The sequence below is a fragment of the Phragmites australis genome, chromosome 17, assembly GCF_958298935.1.
Source record: "Phragmites australis chromosome 17, lpPhrAust1.1, whole genome shotgun sequence".
Lineage (NCBI taxonomy): Eukaryota > Viridiplantae > Streptophyta > Magnoliopsida > Poales > Poaceae > Phragmites > Phragmites australis.
This window is the reverse complement of record NC_084937.1, coordinates 26,449,039-26,469,451: the sequence shown is the minus strand read 5'-3', so window position 1 is coordinate 26,469,451 and position 20,413 is coordinate 26,449,039. Positions and strand designations below refer to the sequence as shown.

The following is a 20,413-nucleotide window of genomic DNA, read 5'->3' as shown; positions in this document are numbered from 1 at the left end:
TTATAGAACTGAACTATGAGCACAGCAGCGCAACTCTGATGTTTACATAAGACGAGTAGCAGTAGGATCACATTCCAGCCATACATGATTTTGCATCAACAAACAGCACCACTGATTCAAGGAGTCAGCATTCTGGTTCAATGGCAACATCGGCAGCAGCAGGTACAGTCATGACTATAAACCAGTACAGGAATTCCAGATAATTTTCAACTGGCAACAAGGGTGCCTGAAAACTATAATAACCCTAACTACCGGCAACATAGATATAACATGATGATGGCATGATGCTGAAGCCATAGTTGTTTCTCAAATCTCAACTCTTCGCATGGGATATCCGCAATGGAGAAAGAATAGTTTCCAAAGTAAAGGAGGTCTCCTATCAGGGCCAGGAGGCCGATAACCATTCTCTGAACGGAACACTGAGGGCAGCTCTGTGGCTGATCTGCGAAGGAAACTAGTAGGAATACCCCACGCTCCTGGTCTCTAGATGGCCTCCCGATCGAAGGCTTCGTTATCATTTGGAAGGTTACTGTTTTGTGTGTTGGCAGCTCCAGTAAGAGAGATGTCATGGGGTCGTCTAGCCTCAGCTTCGTATGACGCTGCAATGAAAGATGCGATTGACAAAGCACTCGGCCGAACCCTCCTGGCTGTAGGAAAGTATGGACTGATTGGTGTGTTGGACGGGACTGTCTGCTGAAAAACATGACTCCTCATACCATGACCATGGCTTCTAGCTTCAGGTGTAACAGGTGGCGATGACCCTATTGGTGCAATAAAACTGCTTCCACTTTGAGGCGTGGGCCTGCATCGGTCATAAACTTTAACAACTAGCGACAATTGATTCGACACAGAAGGAAGTAAACAATAAATTTCAGCACAAGTCACCATAAAAAACTAGGATTATGGGCAGCTAGTGAGAGCTGGGACTGATAACCAACTAGAAGAAAAATTAAGCTATACAATGCTTGGCAATGTTGATCAAGACTGGTTAAGACCATGGTGCAAAAAATATCATGAATCATAAGAACTCCAGGAAATGTATAGATACAGTGAGCTGGTGACAAGTTCTGCCTTCAACATAGTAAACATATAAAAACACACACTACAGAACTAAAATTTTGAATACAAGTAATGACTTACCAGTCGAGTAAGGGATGAGAGTGCATATATTGTCTCGAACTTTGCTGATTTCTGCCATCATATCTTGGTACCCCTATGCCAAATGGGGCTGTGGGATGATTGGGAATGCCCAACATTGGAAGATTATCTAAATACTGGTGCTCTATCTCATAGTTTCTTGGCTCAGTTCTATCAAAAACTTGAACATTGTTCAAATCAGCAGTTGCATGACTTTCCATGCCAGTTGGACGCAGCAGATAAAATGGCATGTGTTCAGAATTTGAACGATCTTCAACTGTGTGGTTTTCATAAAAGAGAACAAAATGTTACAATAAAGAAGATAGGATTTGATCAGTCAAGGGGTAGGTCAACACACTTACAAGAAGTTGGCTCTGGCTCGTGGTCCCTGCAGCAAAGAATAGCTACTAAATTCAGCATTTGACAAATTCAAACATAGAACTTTTTAAAGTTGTATATGTGCTTAAATGAGATGCTTGAATGCAATATTAAGGAAAGATTTTTTTCTGAAAACTATGTGTATAAAGGTACAGAAGGAATACATACTGAAATGCCAGCAGTGTAGACCCATCAAAGGGAGATCGCCGAAGCTACATCCATTGAGGAAAAATATGTTAGAACCTTAGAATCAGGAAACAGCTGAAATGAGGCCAGATCCTGGTTTTAACAAATCCAAAATTGTGAAAATGTGTCCATGTACTAAATGCAAGTTTTTTTCCAATACATAAAATTGGGATACATATGACATCTCAAATAGTGGGTATGAGTTTCATAAGAACATGAGGAAAAAACATATTTGCCCTTTCTTAATAAGCATATTTACACCTCCAAACAAGAACCCATTTCCATAGAAACACCCATATCAGTTTTCAATTTTAACCCTGCTCTACAAAAGGGCCCAAGTAAATTGTTTTACACAATAATTGTGAACTTTGTTCTGAAACTTTGAATAGCAGCAGTCTAAATTCCTATAGTAGACCTACGCATACCCATTTAGGTCATGGCAATGCTGCAGCGTAGAAGTCAAGTTTTGCAGGGGCAGATATGCAAAGTTACTCTTATATTTCGTGAAGCCAACTACTCCTTGAAAGGATTCTGTAAGACTATATCACAAGGGACCAGTTTTGCAGGGAAAATGTACTTTTCACTTCTGATTATGTGAATGATAGACTAAGACACTTTGTTACTCTACATAGCCTTCTGGTTGAGGTTGTAGGTTCGAAGCTCCACTCCTCCATAAAAAACAAAGGTGTGCCCTTGTGTATTTTCATTTATTTTATTCTTCGTCATATTAATGGACCAATCTGAGGAAAAAAGTAAATTGAACAGATATAATATGGCTGTGATGTAGACATGAATTAAATATCAGGCAACACTTACAAGGTCAGAGATAATGTCATATATTTCACTAGTCACCCAGCTACCCAAATCAGAATCACTAGATGGCTGGCGTCCATTTGCATAGAGCCAGTGGCCTTTCTCAATCTTCCGACAATTCGGGCATTGCATTGCTCCTTTTGCATTAAATGCCGATCCAATGCAGTCTAGTCAACAGACAAATGAATGTATATATTTAGATTAGAAATCTAAGAATACACAGATGCAACTAAAGTTTGTCTGTGTGCGGGAAGTCTGTCCCTGTGCACAAGCAAAATGTATGCCCTAGTAAATTTGCATAGCGCAGAGCTTTGAAGAGACTTGCTATCATAGACTCATTCTGCAGCTTTCACCTTTCCTTTAAACACCTCCATGCAAATTAAATAATTAACAATGTCGTATAACAGTAAACATTGAATCAGCAAAGTAGCTCTCTCTAGGACTTGAAGCTTTACTTGCTATGCATGAAGCATTATTCCCGCAACTTAAAAAAGTTTTTTTTTAAGATTTATAGATACCTGTTCCTTTAAGCAAAAATATGTTCAGTACAGCTGATAGACATTTTCAAAAAAAAAAAAGAGCACCGAGGGGGAGGACGTCCCCTGGATTTCATTAAGAGGATACCGAGTCTCGAACCCGAGCCTGCTTAGTAAAACCGTGTTCCCGTGTTCGACTGACCGTTAGCACCGTGAGAGGCTTGGCGCTGATAGACATTTTCAACACAGTTATTTATGGATGTTTCTAGAGTCTAAGTATGTGCCAACCAAGCGCATACCTGACCAATCACATTAAAGAACGCAAAACCACCCAAATGAAAATAGCCAAGATACATTCAGAGAGTAACCATCAAACCTTTGACTTGGGTACTGAAAAGAAATTTGTCGACCATTCAGGGGAAAAGAAGAATTTTGTCGAAGACTGATGAGCAATCCAACCGAAACTAATCTGAACTAGGGGCATCGAGATAACACTCAGAAGCTAGCCACAGTCCCCCGAATCCACCGGCGATCCACCACACACAGGTTCTCCAAACGAACTCAACTCCCCAGCAGAAGCCCGGGCTAATCCGACCTAAAAAAGGGCGCAATTCTGCTCGCATTTCAGACCCGCCTACGCTGCAAGGACCGAATCAATAGCGGCAAAGAGAGGAGCGAGAGATAGAGTTGGGGTGCCTGACTAACCTAGATGGAACTCGTGGCCGCACTGCAGCGTCACGACGGACCTCGCCCCGGCGCGGGTCACCACGGGGTCCAGGCAGATCGAGCACGCCTCCGGCGGCGGCGGTGCCGTGTTCAGGTCCATAGCCCGGCGACTCATCGCCGGGCTCCCCGCGCGCGCGCGGTGGTTGTGGGGTCGGGAGGGCAGGGAGAGGAGGAGATCAGAACAAGGTCCCTTTTTGCGACGGGCGCGGATCCTCTGCCGTAACGGCACGCTCGCTGCATGCGGGCCCGGCCCCGCGTGTCAGCAGCCGGGAGGAACGGCATGGAGGTTTTCAAGATCGACGCCGGGAGCAATGCGCTTGAACCGGTGAAGAACATTGGCAGCCGTGCCCTCTTCGCCGGCGACTGCATGCAGGTGCCTGCCTGTCGATGCCGATAAGTTCGCATCCGTTGACACCAACTGCATCTACTATGTCGAGGATCCCTACGTCCTACGACATCTGCGTCTACATCCTCAAGAACGAGAAAGAAGTGAGGATCGGTGAAGCCATAGATTCCTTGAGCCACTTCACTCTTTGCTGTGCTTCTTCCTCTCCTTTCAAAATCGTTCAGCTCCTCTGCTGCAACACCTTCGAGGTCCGGTACTCTCAGCTTGGGTGGATATCAAATGTTTCGCACGCGATTTACTCCAGATCAGGAGCTTGCAGGAGCTACTCGCCTTGAGGATCTTGCTGGCTACGACTGCGAACCAGACGACTGAGACGTTCAGCCTACTATACCTTGTTGAGCTACGGTTTCTTTTTCTCTGTAGTACTGCTGATCAATCTGGAGTGGATCCATGAATGGAAGCAGATTATGTGTACGTAGTTTCAGTTACCAGTGGCATTACTTTTGGGATGTTTAAAACAGTGTGTGCTGTTAGGAAAATTGGAGACGGGAGCACGGACGGGGCACTCGACGGTGAAAAATCCTGGAGGGACGCTCGACGGCGAAAAATATCAGGGACAGCGGGACGGTGAAGAATCAGGAGGGCGCTCGATGGCGATGAATCCCGAGGGCGCGCGACGGCGAAGAATCTCGGAGGGCGCTCGAAAACGAAGAATCCCGGAGGGGCGTTCAACGATAATAAGAACCTGTTTGGTTCGGATAACCAAATACAGTAGTTCAGTTACGCGGTAGTTTTTGAAAAGCTAAAAATTTATTTTTAATGAAATAAACTAAAAATTGAGAAGCTAGCTAAGATAAGTTTTTCTAATTTTTGGTGTGCTGAGAAGCTAAAAAATTATTGCAAAACCAATAGCTAGAATCCAGAAGCCAGAAAAACCAAAAGCCAAAAATCTCAACTCAACCAAACATGCCCTAAATCTTGGGGACAGCACGATGACGAAGAATAACTACGTGTAAGCACACGAGTCGCTCGGAGGAATCTCGGGTATCATATCGGCAGCAACGGTCCTGAGCGGCATAAAATTTGGGGCATGCGATGCAGATGTGACGGGTGTAACGAATCCCGATGAATCAAGCGTAAACTTATCAGCGCGGACGAAGTCATGAAGCTGCGTGATGAACCCCTGGGTGATGGCACGAATATATGTCATACGGATCGAACATGCAAATCCCGATAGACGAGACGACAAATCGTGAATCTCAGGTGACAGCGCAACTAACGGTCGGGCGGCGGCTCTGTTATCACTTGTTAGCAAAATTGAACACGGGAGGTACGGATTTACATGAAAACCCCTCCAATGCAGAGTTAGAAAAACCATAGAAGACAAATCTTTATTATTATGGCTCAAGATTACAAGTGCAAATGTGGCTCATATTTATAGGTGCTTTTTGGAATTTAGGATAATTCTAGAGTTTGAGTCATTATCCAACAAAAATTTGTTAGGGAATTTGACACGATGGCCAGATTTATGTGAAAAACCCTCTAATACGGGGGTAAAAAATACAGGAGATAAATATTTATTATTATGACTTAAGGTTACAAGTATAATGGTGACTCATATTTATAGACTTCTTTTAGAGTCGTATTTGACTATGATACTCCTAGAGTTTGAGTCATTTTTAAACAAACATCTCCTTAACCTAAAATCCAAAAAAAAAAGCCCATAAAGAAATTGTCTCTAAAATCCTAAATAGTGAGTATTTTTTATCCAATTTCTCCCATTTATCTTTTGACATGTCCATCAGCGACGAAGAATTATGGGGAGGGGGTGACAACGAAGAATCCTGGGAGAGGCGGGGTGGCGAAGAATCCTGAAGGGGCGTTGGATGGCCAAAAATTCTGGGGGCAGTACGATGACAAAGAATCATGTAGGGCGGATGACACGAAAACCGTAGTGGTGCAAATTTTGGTGGCAACGATGACGAAACAAATTTTGATACCACTTGTTAGAGAATTTGACATGGAGATACTTATTTAAGTGGAAAAAAAAACCCTCCAATACGGAGGTAAAATTACGGGAGACAAATCTTTATTGTTATGGCTTAAATTACAAGTATAAGGGTAAACCACAGTTATATGTGTTTTTTGAGTTGTATTCGGTTATGATACTCGTAGAGTTGCCTTTTGTTTGTTCACTGTGGGAATGTAATGTGATCTGCTGATTTTGGAGTTGATTTTTTTAAAAAAAAATCTTAGTCCTTTTGAGAGGTGCGAGCGAACAAAGTGCGTGTATACCACCTATAAACCATATTTATTTATAGGTGCTTGTATACGTTGCGGTGGTGCTGCGAGGCACGAACGTGCGATAAGCTGCAGCCACGCACAAGGCGCCGCTCGCCGCGCGCGCCCTGCAGCTGCAGCCCTGCATGCCGCGCGGCCGGGGCACGTACGCGTCCCAGGGCGGCCGGACGAAACTCATATTCGCAGCTTCTCGTCGGTGATCTGGCGTCGGTGCTCTGCTCCTAAGCTGCTTGCTTTATCATCACTCTTTGATTCCTCTCGTGGCAGTTTCTGATGGGACACTGTTCTTTTCTTTGTGTGCCTGGTAAGCAGAGAGGAAAATGCTGCTGGGTGCTGGCAACCAGAGAGTTTCTTTGACACTGGCAACTTAAATTTCTCGAGAAATATAGGGTATTTAGGGCCGTTGTGTAGCGATGCGTTGTGGAATCTGGCAAGTAGTTTGTCCCTACAACTCTAGAAATAAGATCTGGCAAGTAGAAAAATATTCACCGGTTCTTGTGAGATTTTGTTGTTACAGCCATAATTGAAGCACTGAGAACATTTTTTTGACAGATGATAAATGTTTGGTTTGTTTGTGATTTGAACGGGCACTTGAGGGATGTTGCATTATGGTCCCCTGAATTACTCCACTCTTAGTTGAGTAGCTTTCGGTTGTCATTTAGTACTAATAGTCGGTGTAATGCTGCACTGCTTCATTATCAGACTTTATAAGCCTTTTGCACTTAATAATTGAATGATTGGAGCAACTTACCTATCACTATAAGTAGTGTGTGGAGCACTTCCTACTTGGGCCTGATCTGCACTCTGCAGCAACTCTGCAGTAGCATCATGGGTCACTGAAGAAGTTTAAAGCCAGTGAGGTAGTCAATTTAGCTTTTAAAAAATCAGTAAAAAAACATGTATTTGAGCACTTCAGCAGAGCAAAAGGACGTGCATGTTTTGTTGAATGGCTGAAATTAAAATTATCCCCATACGAGTGTTTATTTTTATTTTTTGCCTTAGCTGATCTACTCTGAAGCCTGAATGTTTTTCGTACACGAGAGTATGAGACTCATGCACAAAGAGCCTACGCGAACAATTGACAAACATGGAACACCAAAGAACCGCAGAAAACCCATCTCTGCAGAAAACACATTCTTTTCTTCTAAAAAGAGCACGTCTCTTATTCATGACATGGTAAAATCGTAGGGCAATACTGACTGAAAACAAAGAAGCAGAATGGGTCGATACATCAGGTTATGAGCACGAAATTCAACCTTAGTCCTTGCATGAAGAAGATAGCTATAATCACGAAACGATCGCAGCAACTAATTCCAGGTAGTACATTAGAAATAAATTCAACAAGCCTCTTCATGATTCCAGGTAGTACTTTAGAAAGAAAGTCAAGTCAGGTAGTAAACCTGGAACCAAACGTCAGATGCTCAACTAATCCAGTTTATCCGTCGCTTTCAGCTAGTACATCAGAAAGAAAACATATGGCCTGGATACACTAGAACAAGGGTGCTAGCAAAGCATTCCTAAATTTCATTGGAAGAAGAATATATTTTATATTGTCATTAGAGAAAACACTTTGTGACACCACAAAAGGTGGTGCTCATCAAAACAAGTTCATGTCTTCTTACCCCAGCTTACTACATCTCGGTATCTGACCCACCTTCTATATATTGTCACTCAATTTGTCAGAAGTACATTATCTTCATCCTGGCATCAAGCAAGAAAACAAAACAGGATCACTAAAAGCTCCGGTTCATCCGCTTGCGAAACCTCTTTATGAACATATCACAAGCCTGGTCGATCTCATCGTCCATGTTGAACTCCAAACCTTCAACCTCACGGTTGCTTCTGATGATCTCGATGACTGATGGCTCGACGAGCGAGTCAAGATCATCACGATCGTCACGACCATCCTCGTCGTCGTCGTTGTAACAATTGTCATCGTCAAAGAGTGAGTGGGTCCAGTCAGGGTAGCCATGGTCATCTTCGTCGAATATAGCCACCTCGGAGAGATCGATCATGCCATCACGTTCATGATCAGCAGCAGCTGGCTCCTGGCTCGCCGCCATCGCCTTGCGCAGCACGAGAGCCTTGTCTCCGTACTCCAACCTGTCCTGCTTCTCCCGGTCCGACGACATGAGCGCGTGGATCCTGCGAGACATCGCGCCGACCATCGCCATCCTTCGGCGGAGCGAGGCCAGGATCGGGAGCTTTGTCCTCATAGCGTCAGTCTTGCTCTTGAACGCCGTCACCGCCTTCTTCAGCAGCTCGGGGGCCTTGCAAACCCTCATCTTAGAGATGGTGGAGGGTTGGTGAAGCTGGTGCTTGCCAAGGACGACAATCACTAACAAGGAGTTGCAGTGCCTCAAAGATTGGCATGAGTTGGTAGATGTCAGTGAACTGCAGAGATGAGCTAGACAGCAGGTTAATTTCAGAGGCCTGGGCCACGTCCTGAAGCTCCATGAGGGTATTTATAGCCAGGAGCTAGGTGAGGACTGGACACTGAACTGTGCAGCTTTGCTCATGTCAAAATCATGCTTTTGACACCTCAAAGCATGAAAGAAACATTTGAAGAAAACAATTGGCATGTGGAGCAGGCACTAGAATTAAGAAGAGAATGTTGAGAGTGGAAGCAAACTAAAAGGCCCATGCATGGCAAGAAAAACTGGGAAAGGAAATGGAGAAAGTATTCCAGTTAGCTAATTTCTCTGAAGAAATTTCCAGTCAGGCACGCAATAAAGGACACCTGCGGGTGAAGATTAGCTCCCCCGGATCCCATCTATTTCGTTTTATAATTTTTTTTTCACCGGTGAAAAGGCCGAAATTCACAAAATTTCGTCTAAGTTTTAGTTATTTTTTATCATCTGATACGTGGGTTTCACATGTCAGTAAAAGAAAATTTCGGAATTAGATATTCCGTTCCTCTCCGAAATTCCTAAAATTCGTAAAATTTTTGAAATTAACGAAATTTCAACAAAATTTAATTTTAATCGCTTCCCAAGTTCCAAATCCTTAGTTGATTATGCGCTAGTAACCGGTGATGGCCATTCCCACCATTAACCAACAGACACTCCAGACTCCAAAGGCGGCGAGCCCGGGGCCGCTTTTCTTTGCCGCTTCCATGATTCATGCCCAAATTAGAGGCAGGCTTTTCTTGGCCGCTTCCTGAGCTTTGTGTTGCTTTCCTGCAGTATACTACTGTGGTTTGTGGTTGCTGCTCCGTGTGCGCCCTTTGCTGCTCGTCAACACGAAAAGCTAATCGAAACGCGTGCGAGATGCATGGGAGCTTCCGTCTTTCCATGGCGAGCAGCTGGGAACGGGAAAATCACCTTTTTTTACAATGGAAAAAGTTCTGGCTTTTGTATCTATGATACATACAGTTCTTATTTATTATTACATCTTATGATTTCATAGCTTAATGTTGAAAGAAAATAAAAGTGTAAAAGATCACATGAGTGAGAAATTCACCTTTTTGCCACTCTTCGTTGGCCGCTGTTCAAAAACGTCCACTTCTGTGTCCTTATGTATTTGTCAGTCCACTGAGAATTTTTTACTCGTGTGATATTTTGCTCTCTTTTCAGCGCCACCTGGCCATTGTGATGTGGCGCTCGACGCGAAATGACCCTCCTGCCCCTGGCTCAAGCGCGTGCTGCATATCCAACCCGACCGAACGGGTTCGACCCAGCCACTTCGCACTCACCTTGCGAAGCTGGGACGGTTGATGTCACTGTATTTACGATTTTGTAACACTTGCACTGTGGATTCCTACTAACATAGAGCTTGCCAGTAAATGCAACGAAATGCTGAAAAAGTAAAACCAGAGTTATGCTAAATGTTTGTATGTGCATGTAAAGGAAAGGAGAAATACACACGATGTAAAGCAGGACAATCTGTGTGCGCATGCCGGTGTGTGTGTTGTCTCCAATCCAATTGCTGATTTTTGCGGTTTCAGGAGACTCTGAACATACCAGACCCCAACGAAGCTCTTCAGGAGACTCTGAACATGCCTGACTGATCGATCCAAATCTTGGAGGGGACTATCCGATTGACTCGGTTCTCAAGGTTAGCATTGCAGCCTTGCAGGCAAACCAGATCCACGATTAGCTTTTTTTTTTCACCTGTTCGCTATGTTTAGCATGACGCATTTAAATTTTTGCTGGCCTCTGCACCAGATTGCATGCCTTGCAAAGTCATGCACGCACGAGGAGGCCAGGATGAGGCCTACGATGAGATCCGTCGTGGTTGCTCTCGTGGCACTCTCTTCCAAGGACCAAGATCTGGTTAGCATCGTACCTGGGGCATAACTTGTGTTTACACGGCGAGTGTGTGCCTGTACTTTGTAGTATACTAGTATGTGGTATATTTAGAATGCTATTGTTTGAGTAAAAAATAATAAAAAGGACCCTATGGATAGACACACTGGTAGCTTGACATCGTATAGATATTTTGGATACGAGACGATGCATTGTATTTACATGCGCCAATCTAACAGGACCAAAGCCAATCAAGCACATTCCAGTTTGTTTTCTTCACGCTAGGAACTTGAGATGACAAGGAGATAAGTAATCTACACGTGCAGTATCCATAACGTTGAGATGGCCGAGTTGGTCTAAGGCGCCAGATTAAGGTTCTGGTCCGAAAGGGCGTGGGTTCAAATCCCACTCTCAACAAATTTTTCTTATTTTTTGAAATCACAGAATTTATCAAGCCCATATGCTGTTACGCTGCCTGCCGCGGTTAGCGTCTCCTGCCTTCGCCTGCGCCGCCTCACGCGACCTGCTGCTACGCCCTACGCATTGACGAACGCGTGGTGAGCGGTGGCTCGGCCGCTCCTCACTGACTCGGTGACTCCTCCAGGGCCCAGCTGCGCCGCTACTGGTCCGTTAGCTTGCCCACCGGCGGCGTTCCCACGGCCCGCTCAGCCCAGGGCGGCATGCCGTGCGCTTCACCCACCCCGCTCGTTGCTCCACGCCCCGCCCCACCAGGGCGCCGCTCATTGCTCCACGCCGGCGCGCGCAGCCGGACTTACCCGCGCCATCCACGCTGCATGCCGGCGCTGCCCCTGCCCCCCAATGTCCCGTGCCAGTAAACCGTTCTCGGTCCGCCTGCCCATCAGGCCATCACACCACGCTCTCCGCGCCGTCACGCCCCAACGTGCGCAAACTTTTTTCTCGTCTGTTCCACCAACATCTGTTGGCCTCGGCACAGTATCCAAATCCTCTAACTTCGATATCACAATAACTTTATCACTGACATATAAATCTGATCTCACATGTCAAAAACAACACGTGATATCAGGGAATCCTCGTTCTGGCGCACGCACGTACTAACGTACGCATGCATGGGCAGAGTGGCGGCCTCGCTTTGGGGTTTAGTCAAGCGGCGCGCTGCGCATACTCGGTCGCCGGCTCTTGCCGGAAACAGCCGATCTCTTCGCGCGACAAGTGTCCACTCCCGCACGATCCTCGCCATGGCAACTCCACAGTGGCAACCGGTCGATTTCTCGGTGGAGGGTCGTCCTCGAACGCGAGGTACAAAAGTTCGACGAGCCCAAAAAGTGGTGGATGACTTGTGTTACCCGAAAGCTATACGCCTGCATGCTACCACATTGACATTTTTTTTTTAAGAATTGCTATACCACATTTAAGAACGTTCGTGCACACAGTGCACCCCCGGGACAACAAAATATCTTCTGCATCTTTACAGCCGTGAAAACACAAACTCTAAACGTGCTAGTATGAGTTGATGCATGCATTTCACGCGAGACGCGTGCTTCACGCTCCATCGATTTTGCGACGGCCGCCTCCTCTATTTTAACCCTGCTTTCTTGCCAATAATGGAGTCGTGCACCAGTGGTGGTTATACTCTATTTGTGTTTAGCCGTTTACACGTTACGTGCTACAGAAGTGTCCTCCTAACACACCATCTAAATAGTCACCACATGCCTGCAGATCTTAAAACGGTAGACGAGATTCAATCAATACTAATTATATATGTCATATATGATAGTTTTTCGTTTAAATAAGATTCACCACTTTGAAGTCGTGCTACAGAAGTCTCCTCCTAACACACCGTCTAAATAGTCACCACATGTCTCCAACACATATCTCAAAACGGTAGACGAGATCTAATTAATACTAATTATATATGTTAAATAATGAATATGCATGATAGTTTTTCGTTTAAATGAGATTCACCACTTTGGAGTTCACAGACAGGTAGCATCACTGCACTGAATTTTTTTCCGTCACCGGCAACAACTGAAATTAAAAGCCACAGCTGTTGTTGTCAGCTGCCACGGTGCACGCACGGGGAGCGCGTGCGGTTCTAGACAACTCGCATTCCACAACAACGCGAACGCAGGGGCAAGAAGCAACGGCGCCGTAACCTCCGGGCTCCGGCGCGCCATGGAAAGGAGAGATCGTGCCATTGGCTTTCCGTGTTGACGATCGAGCAGCAAAGCGCGAGCGCACAGAGAAAGCCAACGGCACTGCAAGCCATGGGAACGCACGATTGGCGTACGTGCTGGAACGCCCCATTGGGCACGCATGAATCGGACGGAAGCGGCCAAAAAAATTAAGCGTCCCCAGCAGGCGCCTCTGTGCGTTTTGGTTAAGAGATCTCTTCGGTTAATGGTGGGAACAGCCGTCACTGGCCACTAACCCATGATTAACGAAGATTTTGGGATCCGGAGGAGCCAATCTTCACCCTGGGACAGGTGTGTCCTTTCTTAGCTAACTGGAATTCTTTCACCATATAATTTTCTCCCCCTTTAATTTGCTACCTTTTCTTGCCATGGGCTTTTAATTGGCTTGCTTCCACTCTCAACATTATGTTCTTAAGTGTAGTGCTTACTCCACATGGCTATTTGTTTACTTCAAATGGTTCTTTCATGCTTTGAGCTACCAAAAGATTTTTCTAATTTAAACGAAAAGCTACCGACAGTTTGATCTTGGGATGAGCAAAGTTGCAACTTGCACACAGGTCAGTGGTCACCGAGTTCCTGGCTATAAATACCCTCATGGGGAATCAAGACAAGGTCCATGCCACTCTCAAATTAACCTACTGTCTAGCTTAGCACACTGACTTGCTCACTCATGCCAAGCTTGAGGCACAACAACTCCTTAGTGATTGCCCTTGACAAGCAGCTTCATCGGCTGTCCACATCAAAGATGAAGTTCAGCAAGGCCCCTGAGCTCCTGAAGAAGGCGGTGACGGCGTTGAAGAGCAAGACCGATGCTCTCCGCACCAAGCTCATCATACTGGCCTCGTTGCGCCGCAGGATGGCGATGGTCGGCGCGGTGTCTCGCAGGATCCACGCGCTCGTGTTGTCGTCGGACCGGGAGAAGATCAGGGCGGAGCACTACGACAGGGCTCTCGAGGTGCTGCGCAAGGAGATGGCGGCGAGCACGGAGCTAGCCGGTGATCATGATGGCAAGGTCGATCTTGATCTCTTTGAGGTGGCGATGTTTGGCGAAAATGGCGATGGCCACCCTGACTGGACCCACTCGCTCTTTGACGATGACAATTGTTACAACGACGACGAGGAGGATGGTCGTGACGATCGTGATGATCTTCACGTTCTTGACGCGCTCGCCGAGCCATCGGTCATCGAGATCATCAGAAGCAACCGTGAGGTTGAAGGTTTGGAGTTCAACATGGACGATGAGATTGACGAGGCTTGTGATATGTTCATAAAGAGGTTCCGCAGCCGGATGAACCTGAGCTTTTAGTGATCTTGTTTTGCTTTCGTGCTTGATGCCTTGGTGTAAGGATGAAGAGAGCAGTACTGACAAGTTGAGCGACAATAGAAGGGGGTTGAGATACTGAGTTACAGCAGAAACTAGGTGTAAGAGGATATGAACTTATTTTGATACCATATAGAAGTGTATAATGAAGTTGTTGATCTGTTCATTGACACATCACATGTATATATAGCGTACAGGAGCGTGCAGTGCTGGTTACAACAGAGTAACAGAACAGGTTGTTGAGGATCCTGCATGAGTGCCAACGTGATGTTGGGTTGTTGAGGTTGTGCGCCAGAAGACCAGGTGAAGCATGCGATGCTGTTGTGAACCTTCCACCAAAAGAATAGCTAAGTGATCGTGTGTTATAACGAAAACATAAATATTAGATATGTTAACATCAAACATAAACTCATGTTTCAAACTTATATTTTATATAATAGAGATATGCCAGTTTAAGGACCTGAGACTTTTTCAAAAGCTAATTTTAAAAGCTATGGTTGAAAAACTGCTTCTGAATTGGATTTTGATACTGTTGATATGTATAATATATGTAATACTTTTTAAAACATCATCCTTTAGAAGTTATAAAAATTCCTACAGACCACTTCTAGTAATAGTAACAAATTTTACTTATCACAAGACATATTTGTTTGTGCTTCTGTTTCTGGCTTTTCTGCTGACAGAAGCTAGAAACCCAAATAAACGAGATTGCTGAAAAATAATTTCTAGAGAAGCCAGAAGTCTGCTTCTGGATAAGCCAGAAGTCTGCTTCTAAAGAAATAAACTAGAAGTTGAGAGTAGTTTTTCTGAGAAGTGGTGTGATGAAATATTAAAAATTTATTGTAAAAACCAATAATTAAAATCCAAAAGTACCTTTCCAAAAAAGCCAAAAACAAAATCCCAAACAAACAAACTCTTACGGCCTGTTTGTTTGGGCTTTTACTTTTGGTCTTTTCTAAAAAGTTGTGCTTTTAACTTATCTGAAAAGATACTTTTGGAAATAGGTTATTGATTTTTACAATAAATTTTTGGCTTCTCAGCACATAGCTTATTAAAAAAACGTCTCTCAGCGAGCTTCTCAGTTTTAGTTCATTTTCCTCAGAAGTAAGTTTCTAGAGAAGCTAGAAACCACTTCTACAAAATTCTATTTATTCTAGCTTCTAACTTCTAGCAATAACAAAAATATAACTAGAACCAGAAATAGAAAACAAATATAACCTTAGTTAATTTTCAGCTTGTAAGTAGTAAAAGCTAATAGAAGTTAAACCAAACATGACCTAACATCCTGGACCCCGTGGGCTTTGGTGGTGCTGAGTACCTCCGAAATGTAGGGTGGCCCTATTTCGGCCGAGTCGAGCAAGGCCCAGGTGTCAAGGGCCCAAGACCTAACGTCCATTCACGCACATGGCTGACATGCACATCTTCAAATTCTCACACGTCAAAAACGATCAAGATGTTCTATAACATAAATATCAAAGGAAATCGCACGAAATAGTATCGTAGATGAGAGTTCTTCATGTTATCCCCAACTAGTACTCCAGGTAGTGTGATTGAAGCGGGAGCTCGACATCCCTTGGCATATTCCATGATGAGAGTTCTTCATGTTATCCTATACGGTTTCCTCGGCATATTCCTTGATGTTCAATTGCTCCATCCCAATGAACTACACTTAGTTAATTTGGAATGTCTCAGCTTCGCCAGAATGCAAATTTTTTTGTCTAACTGACGGTCCAAAATAGACTGAACTACGGATCATCTTTAAAAGATAGTGAGAGATAATTTCTTGGCCACAAGTGGCTATGAGACCAGAAACAATTTAAGGTTTACCAAACATTAAAATCTGATCTCATTTTTTTCTCGGTGTGAAATCAAAGATAAACCCTAGCCGGTTCGGCTCGCACCTGGGCCTCACCACGAGCTGAAGCACGAACGATCGGACGCTGGGGCCAGTGCGGCAGCTAGCCATCGAACGCCCGACGAGCAGAAATTAGCCTTACAACCCCATTTGCGCCTCTATAAGCAGATCAACTAATCGGGCTTCCACCTTGTCGCTGAGTGCCCCTTTTCCAAGCGAGTATGGTGTATCATTGGCTCGAAGCTCAAATAGCCGCCATTCGGCCTGTGGCGTGGCCGCAATGCTACTCCATTCATGAATGGTGGACATTGCTAGCTTTCATCATTCTCTCTTCCAAAAAAAATTCTCAAATCACTTGTCATCTTTGCAACTTAGGAAGTCTGGGTAGAAAATCTAGAAAGAGAGAAATAGATGTATTTTCGAGAAGACAAAAAAGCCGGTTGTTGTGTATCATTCTTTATGCAGCAGAGACTTGAGCCTTCGCAGGAGCGCACCATTTATCGTGCTTCATACGGCGAGATTCATTTCGTTTTTGTCCTCAGGTTCTTTGGGGTGCGGCTGTTGTTTCTTCGCCTTGGTTTTTCCTTGTTTTTGTGCTTGGCCTTGTCCTTCTGTTTCGCCAGTCGGGCAACTCCCTGTTTAATACAAAGCTGGCAGCTCTCCTGCCCATCTCGTTTAAAAAAAAATCACTTACGCCACTAGCATGGCACTTTGATTCTGGTACTGACCGCGCACGGGGCCAGCATGGCCTAGCTTATTTCGCACGTCAGCTAGTGAGTCCTCGAATGTACCTGACAGTCTCAGTCCCCGAGCGGCAGGGGCAGGTCGTTGCGTCGTGTACGTGACGACGCAGCGTAGAGCTCCCGTAAGCGAAGGTCTGGGCCGGTAACACGGCGTCCGTTCTTAATGCTTGCCGAGATCGTACGCGCGCCGATGCTACCCAACGGTTGGTTGATGGCTCGCGAAGACCAGGGAGCTCTGTCGTTCACTATCAACTGCACACGGAAACGCTCGACGAAAATGGGCGTCTTTAGGCAAGCCATCACATGTGTTATGTCGACATAGATACAGGTATTGGAATTTGATTCAGATTCAGTTATCTGATTTGGTAAAAATAATTTTAGACATACAAAATATAATTTAAAATTCGATATATATATCTAACTCGAATTCGAAATGTCTAATTAAAAAAAATAAACTCACGTGTGCAGGTAAAAAATTTCCTCGCTCACGGCCGCGGCGGCGCAGGAGCCCTGCGGCCGTGCCAAGGCGAAGGCAAGGCTACAAGCCTCTGTGAGACGCGAACGGCATCTGCCAACCGCTCTGCCCACCACCCATCAACTTTTTGTTCTTTCTCCCGCGCGGTCGCTGTGCTCTCGCTACCAACCAATCTCCCGCGTCACGGAGGCAGACAACCTTGTGCCCTGAGAAATGGGAGGCCCTCAGGGGCAACCCAAGCAATGACCAACTTGGTTCGGACGCTCGACTAGATGCCATTGTGTGATGTGACGCTGTCAGTGTCAAGCAAACACTGGTTAACAAGGGCTCCTTCGCAGGAAACACACTAGCTAATCAACCATGTGTTCTGTTGGAACGTGCAGCGCCACAGAAGCACGCACATCATCTTCTTCACCCACAGGCGGTCGATAGGGGGGTCAACGAACACAGGAAACGCCTCATCGATCTGCCAAACAAAGCCGTGCAGATCGCAAAAGAGACGTTAGCTTCAAGCTTCTCTGGGTGGACGACCAGCAAGAAAGTGAGCGAGAAACAGAGAGATTCCTCGGGAAAAAGGCAGATGTGAACTCGCAGACTTCAATGCTCCTCACCGACTCGGTACTGGTAGCAGATTAGCGGTCCCTGACGACGGGATCCGGTGACTGTGGCTCTGGTACGGGCTCTCTCTGTTACTGGCCGCTCGGAGACCTGCCGGGCCGGGGAATACGTCAGGGGAGCCTTGTCCTTCACGCACGTCCGCCGTTCGGCCACCGCCGGTGAGCGGTGTGTGCCTGAGAGAGAGCAGTGGTGGTGGGCTGGCGGCTGATGGGTACTGTAGTGCTGAGCATGCCGGAAACCAGCAGTACAGTGGCACCGTGCAGGAATCATTGTTGCCGTCCAAAAAGAAAGGTGGCGTCTTTAGAGTTATGTCTGCTCAGACTAGGGATGTCAACGGGCCCCGTTCCTCGTTCCCCGTTCCCCGACGGGGAATTCCCTTATTAGGGGACGGGGATGGGATCATTTTTTTCCCCCACGGGGAGTTTAATGGGAAAAAATCCCCCCCGTCGGGTATGGCGGGGCGGGGATGATTCCCCATCCCTCGTCCCCGTTTCCCCGCGGGGCCTTGAATATTAAGTTTTATTTTTATTGAGCTGAATTTATTTAACTTCAATCGGCCCAGCCCAAAATTTTCTACCTAACTACAATCGGCCCAGCCCAAAATTCCTTCTCGATAGCGGGGACGGGGACCCCGTCGGGTACCCATTCCCCGCGCGGGGGCGGGGATGGGGGAATTTTTTTCCCCGCTCGGGGACGGGGAAATTTCCCCCGGTCGGGGACGGGGATGGTTACCCATTCCCCGCAGGAATATTCCCCGTTGACATGCCTAGCTCAGACATGCTTTGGTGTCCCCTGTTCGCGTGTTTCACAGCTCCCTGAGGCTGAACGGGAACGGTAGAACTCAACATTCTCTGCTAAGATTTACATGGCATTAGCATTTGAAGGCTGAAACAACAAAAGATGGGAAAAAATTACAGAGAGTTTATCACGAGTGATATTACGTCGCGTCATGATTATAGTACTATCTACTCACATAATTAACAAAACATTAAAATTACCGGTTTTCATTCTCTTTAAAGTCGCTTTTGTGTAGATGATAACGAGAAGTAAGTTCCACTCTCTATAGTAGAAAAGGCGACGCAGAGGCTCCTGCGAGGCGATCTTTCAATCCGTTGTTGATCTCACCATCCCCTCTCCTCTGGTGACTTCTCTGGTGCTGGAGAAGGAGGATGGGGATTAGTAGATCAACGTACGGGATAGCTGGTATTGTAGTTAGTTGCTTCTAGGGCTGTAGATTAGCTAAGTTTGAGGTTCGGTGATGTCTATGTTGGAGGTACCTCGCTGGTTTTTGCTCTTTAAGGTGGTCTATGACAACGACATCTTTGTCGACTTTATCTCCGACAACCCCTTAAGAGGTTTGTACTTGTTTACAGGTTTCGTTGTGAAGCAAGAAGGGGGATTTTGTCGCTCCTCTTTTTTGTGCGTGTTTGGTTACCGAGTTTTGATCCGACGATGGCTGAGTTAGAGTCTGGGTCTCCATCTTTGTTGATGTTGGGGATGGTGGTGCCAGTTATGGTTTTCCTCTGCTGATTCTGGTGATAGAGTTATTGATGGTCTTTCACGACAGAAGATGCACCATGGAGGAGATTCGATGTTGTTGGATCTTGCGCCTTCTCAAAATTTGGGCTTCTTCGTTCACATTAGTAGGAGGGATGGTTTTAGCCTTCATCGTTTCACGTTGTTCTGTGTCAGCACAGCAGTAGAATACATGACGGAAGACGTCGTATAGAAGGAAGAAGACGCTGAGGACCTCAATGTTCTCCTTTTCAATTTCTATGTTGTACGGATCTAAGTGTAAAAGGGGATATACTGTTCCTCCAAGTTTAATCAATGCTAACCCCTTTCGAAAAAAAATCTCTTCCTGTATCACTTCCTGTTTATGAATTTTAACCACAGCATTTAGACAGAGGTTTTGCGTCAATCTGAACGGAGGAGCAAAGAGAGGTGAGCAGACCGGAGGGAAACACCGGACTCTCAGAAGTGGGCGCCAACCCCACTCAAAACGAGGAGGGAGGGAAGCCTGAGCACACAATATGATGTCGCATCCATCCGCCACCGTCGCCCGGCCTCTCTCGGTCACTCTGTCCACCAGCATTTCCTACCCAAAATTGGTGCATGCTTTATCTCAGAGCATCTGCTCTTTCGGTGTGCACTTTTAACTGGTTTTAGGATGTGTTGAAGTATATCACTCTTTTTTATTCATAAATATATCAATCTTATATATATTTTGGGCTGAAAAAGCTAGCACTAACAATTTGTGAAAAAAAAGAGACCGAATGAATTGTTTGGAGATCTTCGGTGAGTGTCTCTAATGGAGTGTTCGGTGATCATGGAAAATTTTATATATTTTTATGGCTTGTTTAGCAGTGCTTTTAACTCTAAAATTTTTTAGAGAAAGATATATCTAGCTCTAAAAATTTATAAAGTTGAAGCTGGGAATACATTAAGGATGTTTAGTGAATTATTTTGTTTATATTCTAGACTAATATATACTTAAATAACTTTATATTAACCTATAAATACTAGATCTAAGATGATGCTAGGAGTCAGAGCCCTAACAAATATGGTCTTAGTAATTGTGTGAAAGCTTAAATGCGTTGATCGTGCACAAATAAGA

The 20,413-nt window shown here is 45.3% G+C and overlaps 3 protein-coding genes and 1 non-coding gene across 6 annotated transcripts; 2 read left to right on the top strand and 2 right to left on the bottom strand.

Moving 5' to 3' along the window:
* Positions 1 to 100: 100 nt before the first annotated feature.
* Positions 101 to 4,581, bottom strand: LOC133897575 (E3 ubiquitin-protein ligase RFI2-like). 3 transcript variants are annotated; one of them, XM_062338348.1, is made up of 6 exons: positions 3,696 to 4,581; positions 2,518 to 2,681; positions 1,684 to 1,727; positions 1,500 to 1,541; positions 1,141 to 1,308; positions 101 to 802 (listed from the first exon to the last, which is right to left on the bottom strand). In XM_062338348.1, the coding sequence occupies exons 1-6, from the start codon at positions 3,829 to 3,831 to the stop codon at positions 484 to 486; spliced, it is 873 nt and encodes a 290-aa protein (XP_062194332.1). In that variant the 5' UTR covers positions 3,832 to 4,581; the 3' UTR covers positions 101 to 483. The 3 variants fall into 3 exon arrangements, with proteins under 3 accessions (XP_062194332.1, XP_062194331.1, XP_062194333.1); XM_062338347.1 differs by having other exon boundaries at positions 1,141 to 1,414; positions 1,500 to 1,525; XM_062338349.1 differs by having other exon boundaries at positions 1,141 to 1,318; positions 1,500 to 1,525.
* Positions 4,582 to 7,777: 3,196 nt separating this feature from the next.
* On the bottom strand, positions 7,778 to 9,658 carry LOC133897031 (uncharacterized). Its single transcript, XM_062337622.1, has 2 exons — positions 9,393 to 9,658; positions 7,778 to 8,808 (listed from the first exon to the last, which is right to left on the bottom strand). Exons 1-2 carry the CDS (start codon positions 9,656 to 9,658, stop codon positions 8,097 to 8,099), a joined length of 978 nt encoding a protein of 325 aa, XP_062193606.1. The 3' UTR covers positions 7,778 to 8,096.
* Positions 9,659 to 10,946: 1,288 nt separating this feature from the next.
* On the top strand, positions 10,947 to 11,027 carry TRNAL-AAG (transfer RNA leucine (anticodon AAG)). The gene has a single exon. It is a non-coding gene; the product is annotated as a tRNA-Leu (tRNA).
* Positions 11,028 to 13,414: 2,387 nt separating this feature from the next.
* On the top strand, positions 13,415 to 14,277 carry LOC133897697 (uncharacterized). The gene has a single exon (XM_062338500.1). The coding sequence runs from the start codon at positions 13,455 to 13,457 to the stop codon at positions 14,088 to 14,090; it is 636 nt and encodes a 211-aa protein (XP_062194484.1). The 5' UTR covers positions 13,415 to 13,454; the 3' UTR covers positions 14,091 to 14,277.
* Positions 14,278 to 20,413: the final 6,136 nt, after the last annotated feature.

Excerpts from the sequence above, each read along its gene's own strand:
- LOC133897031 (XM_062337622.1), bottom strand. The coding sequence starts at position 9,658 with ATGGAAAGACGGAAGCTCCCATGCATCTCGCACGCGTTTCGATTAGCT. Across the intron at positions 8,809-9,392 it reads GGTGGGAATGGCCATCACCG|GACGTGGCCCAGGCCTCTGA; the intron begins GTTACTAGCGCA and ends ATGGAGCTTCAG.
- LOC133897697 (XM_062338500.1), top strand. The coding sequence starts at position 13,455 with ATGCCAAGCTTGAGGCACAACAACTCCTTAGTGATTGCCCTTGACAAG.
- LOC133897575 (XM_062338347.1), bottom strand. The coding sequence starts at position 3,831 with ATGAGTCGCCGGGCTATGGACCTGAACACGGCACCGCCGCCGCCGGAG. Across the intron at positions 2,682-3,695 it reads CGGCCACGAGTTCCATCTAG|ACTGCATTGGATCGGCATTT; the intron begins GTTAGTCAGGCA and ends TCTGTTGACTAG. Across the intron at positions 1,526-1,683 it reads TCTACACTGCTGGCATTTCA|GGACCACGAGCCAGAGCCAA; the intron begins GTATGTATTCCT and ends TCTTTGCTGCAG.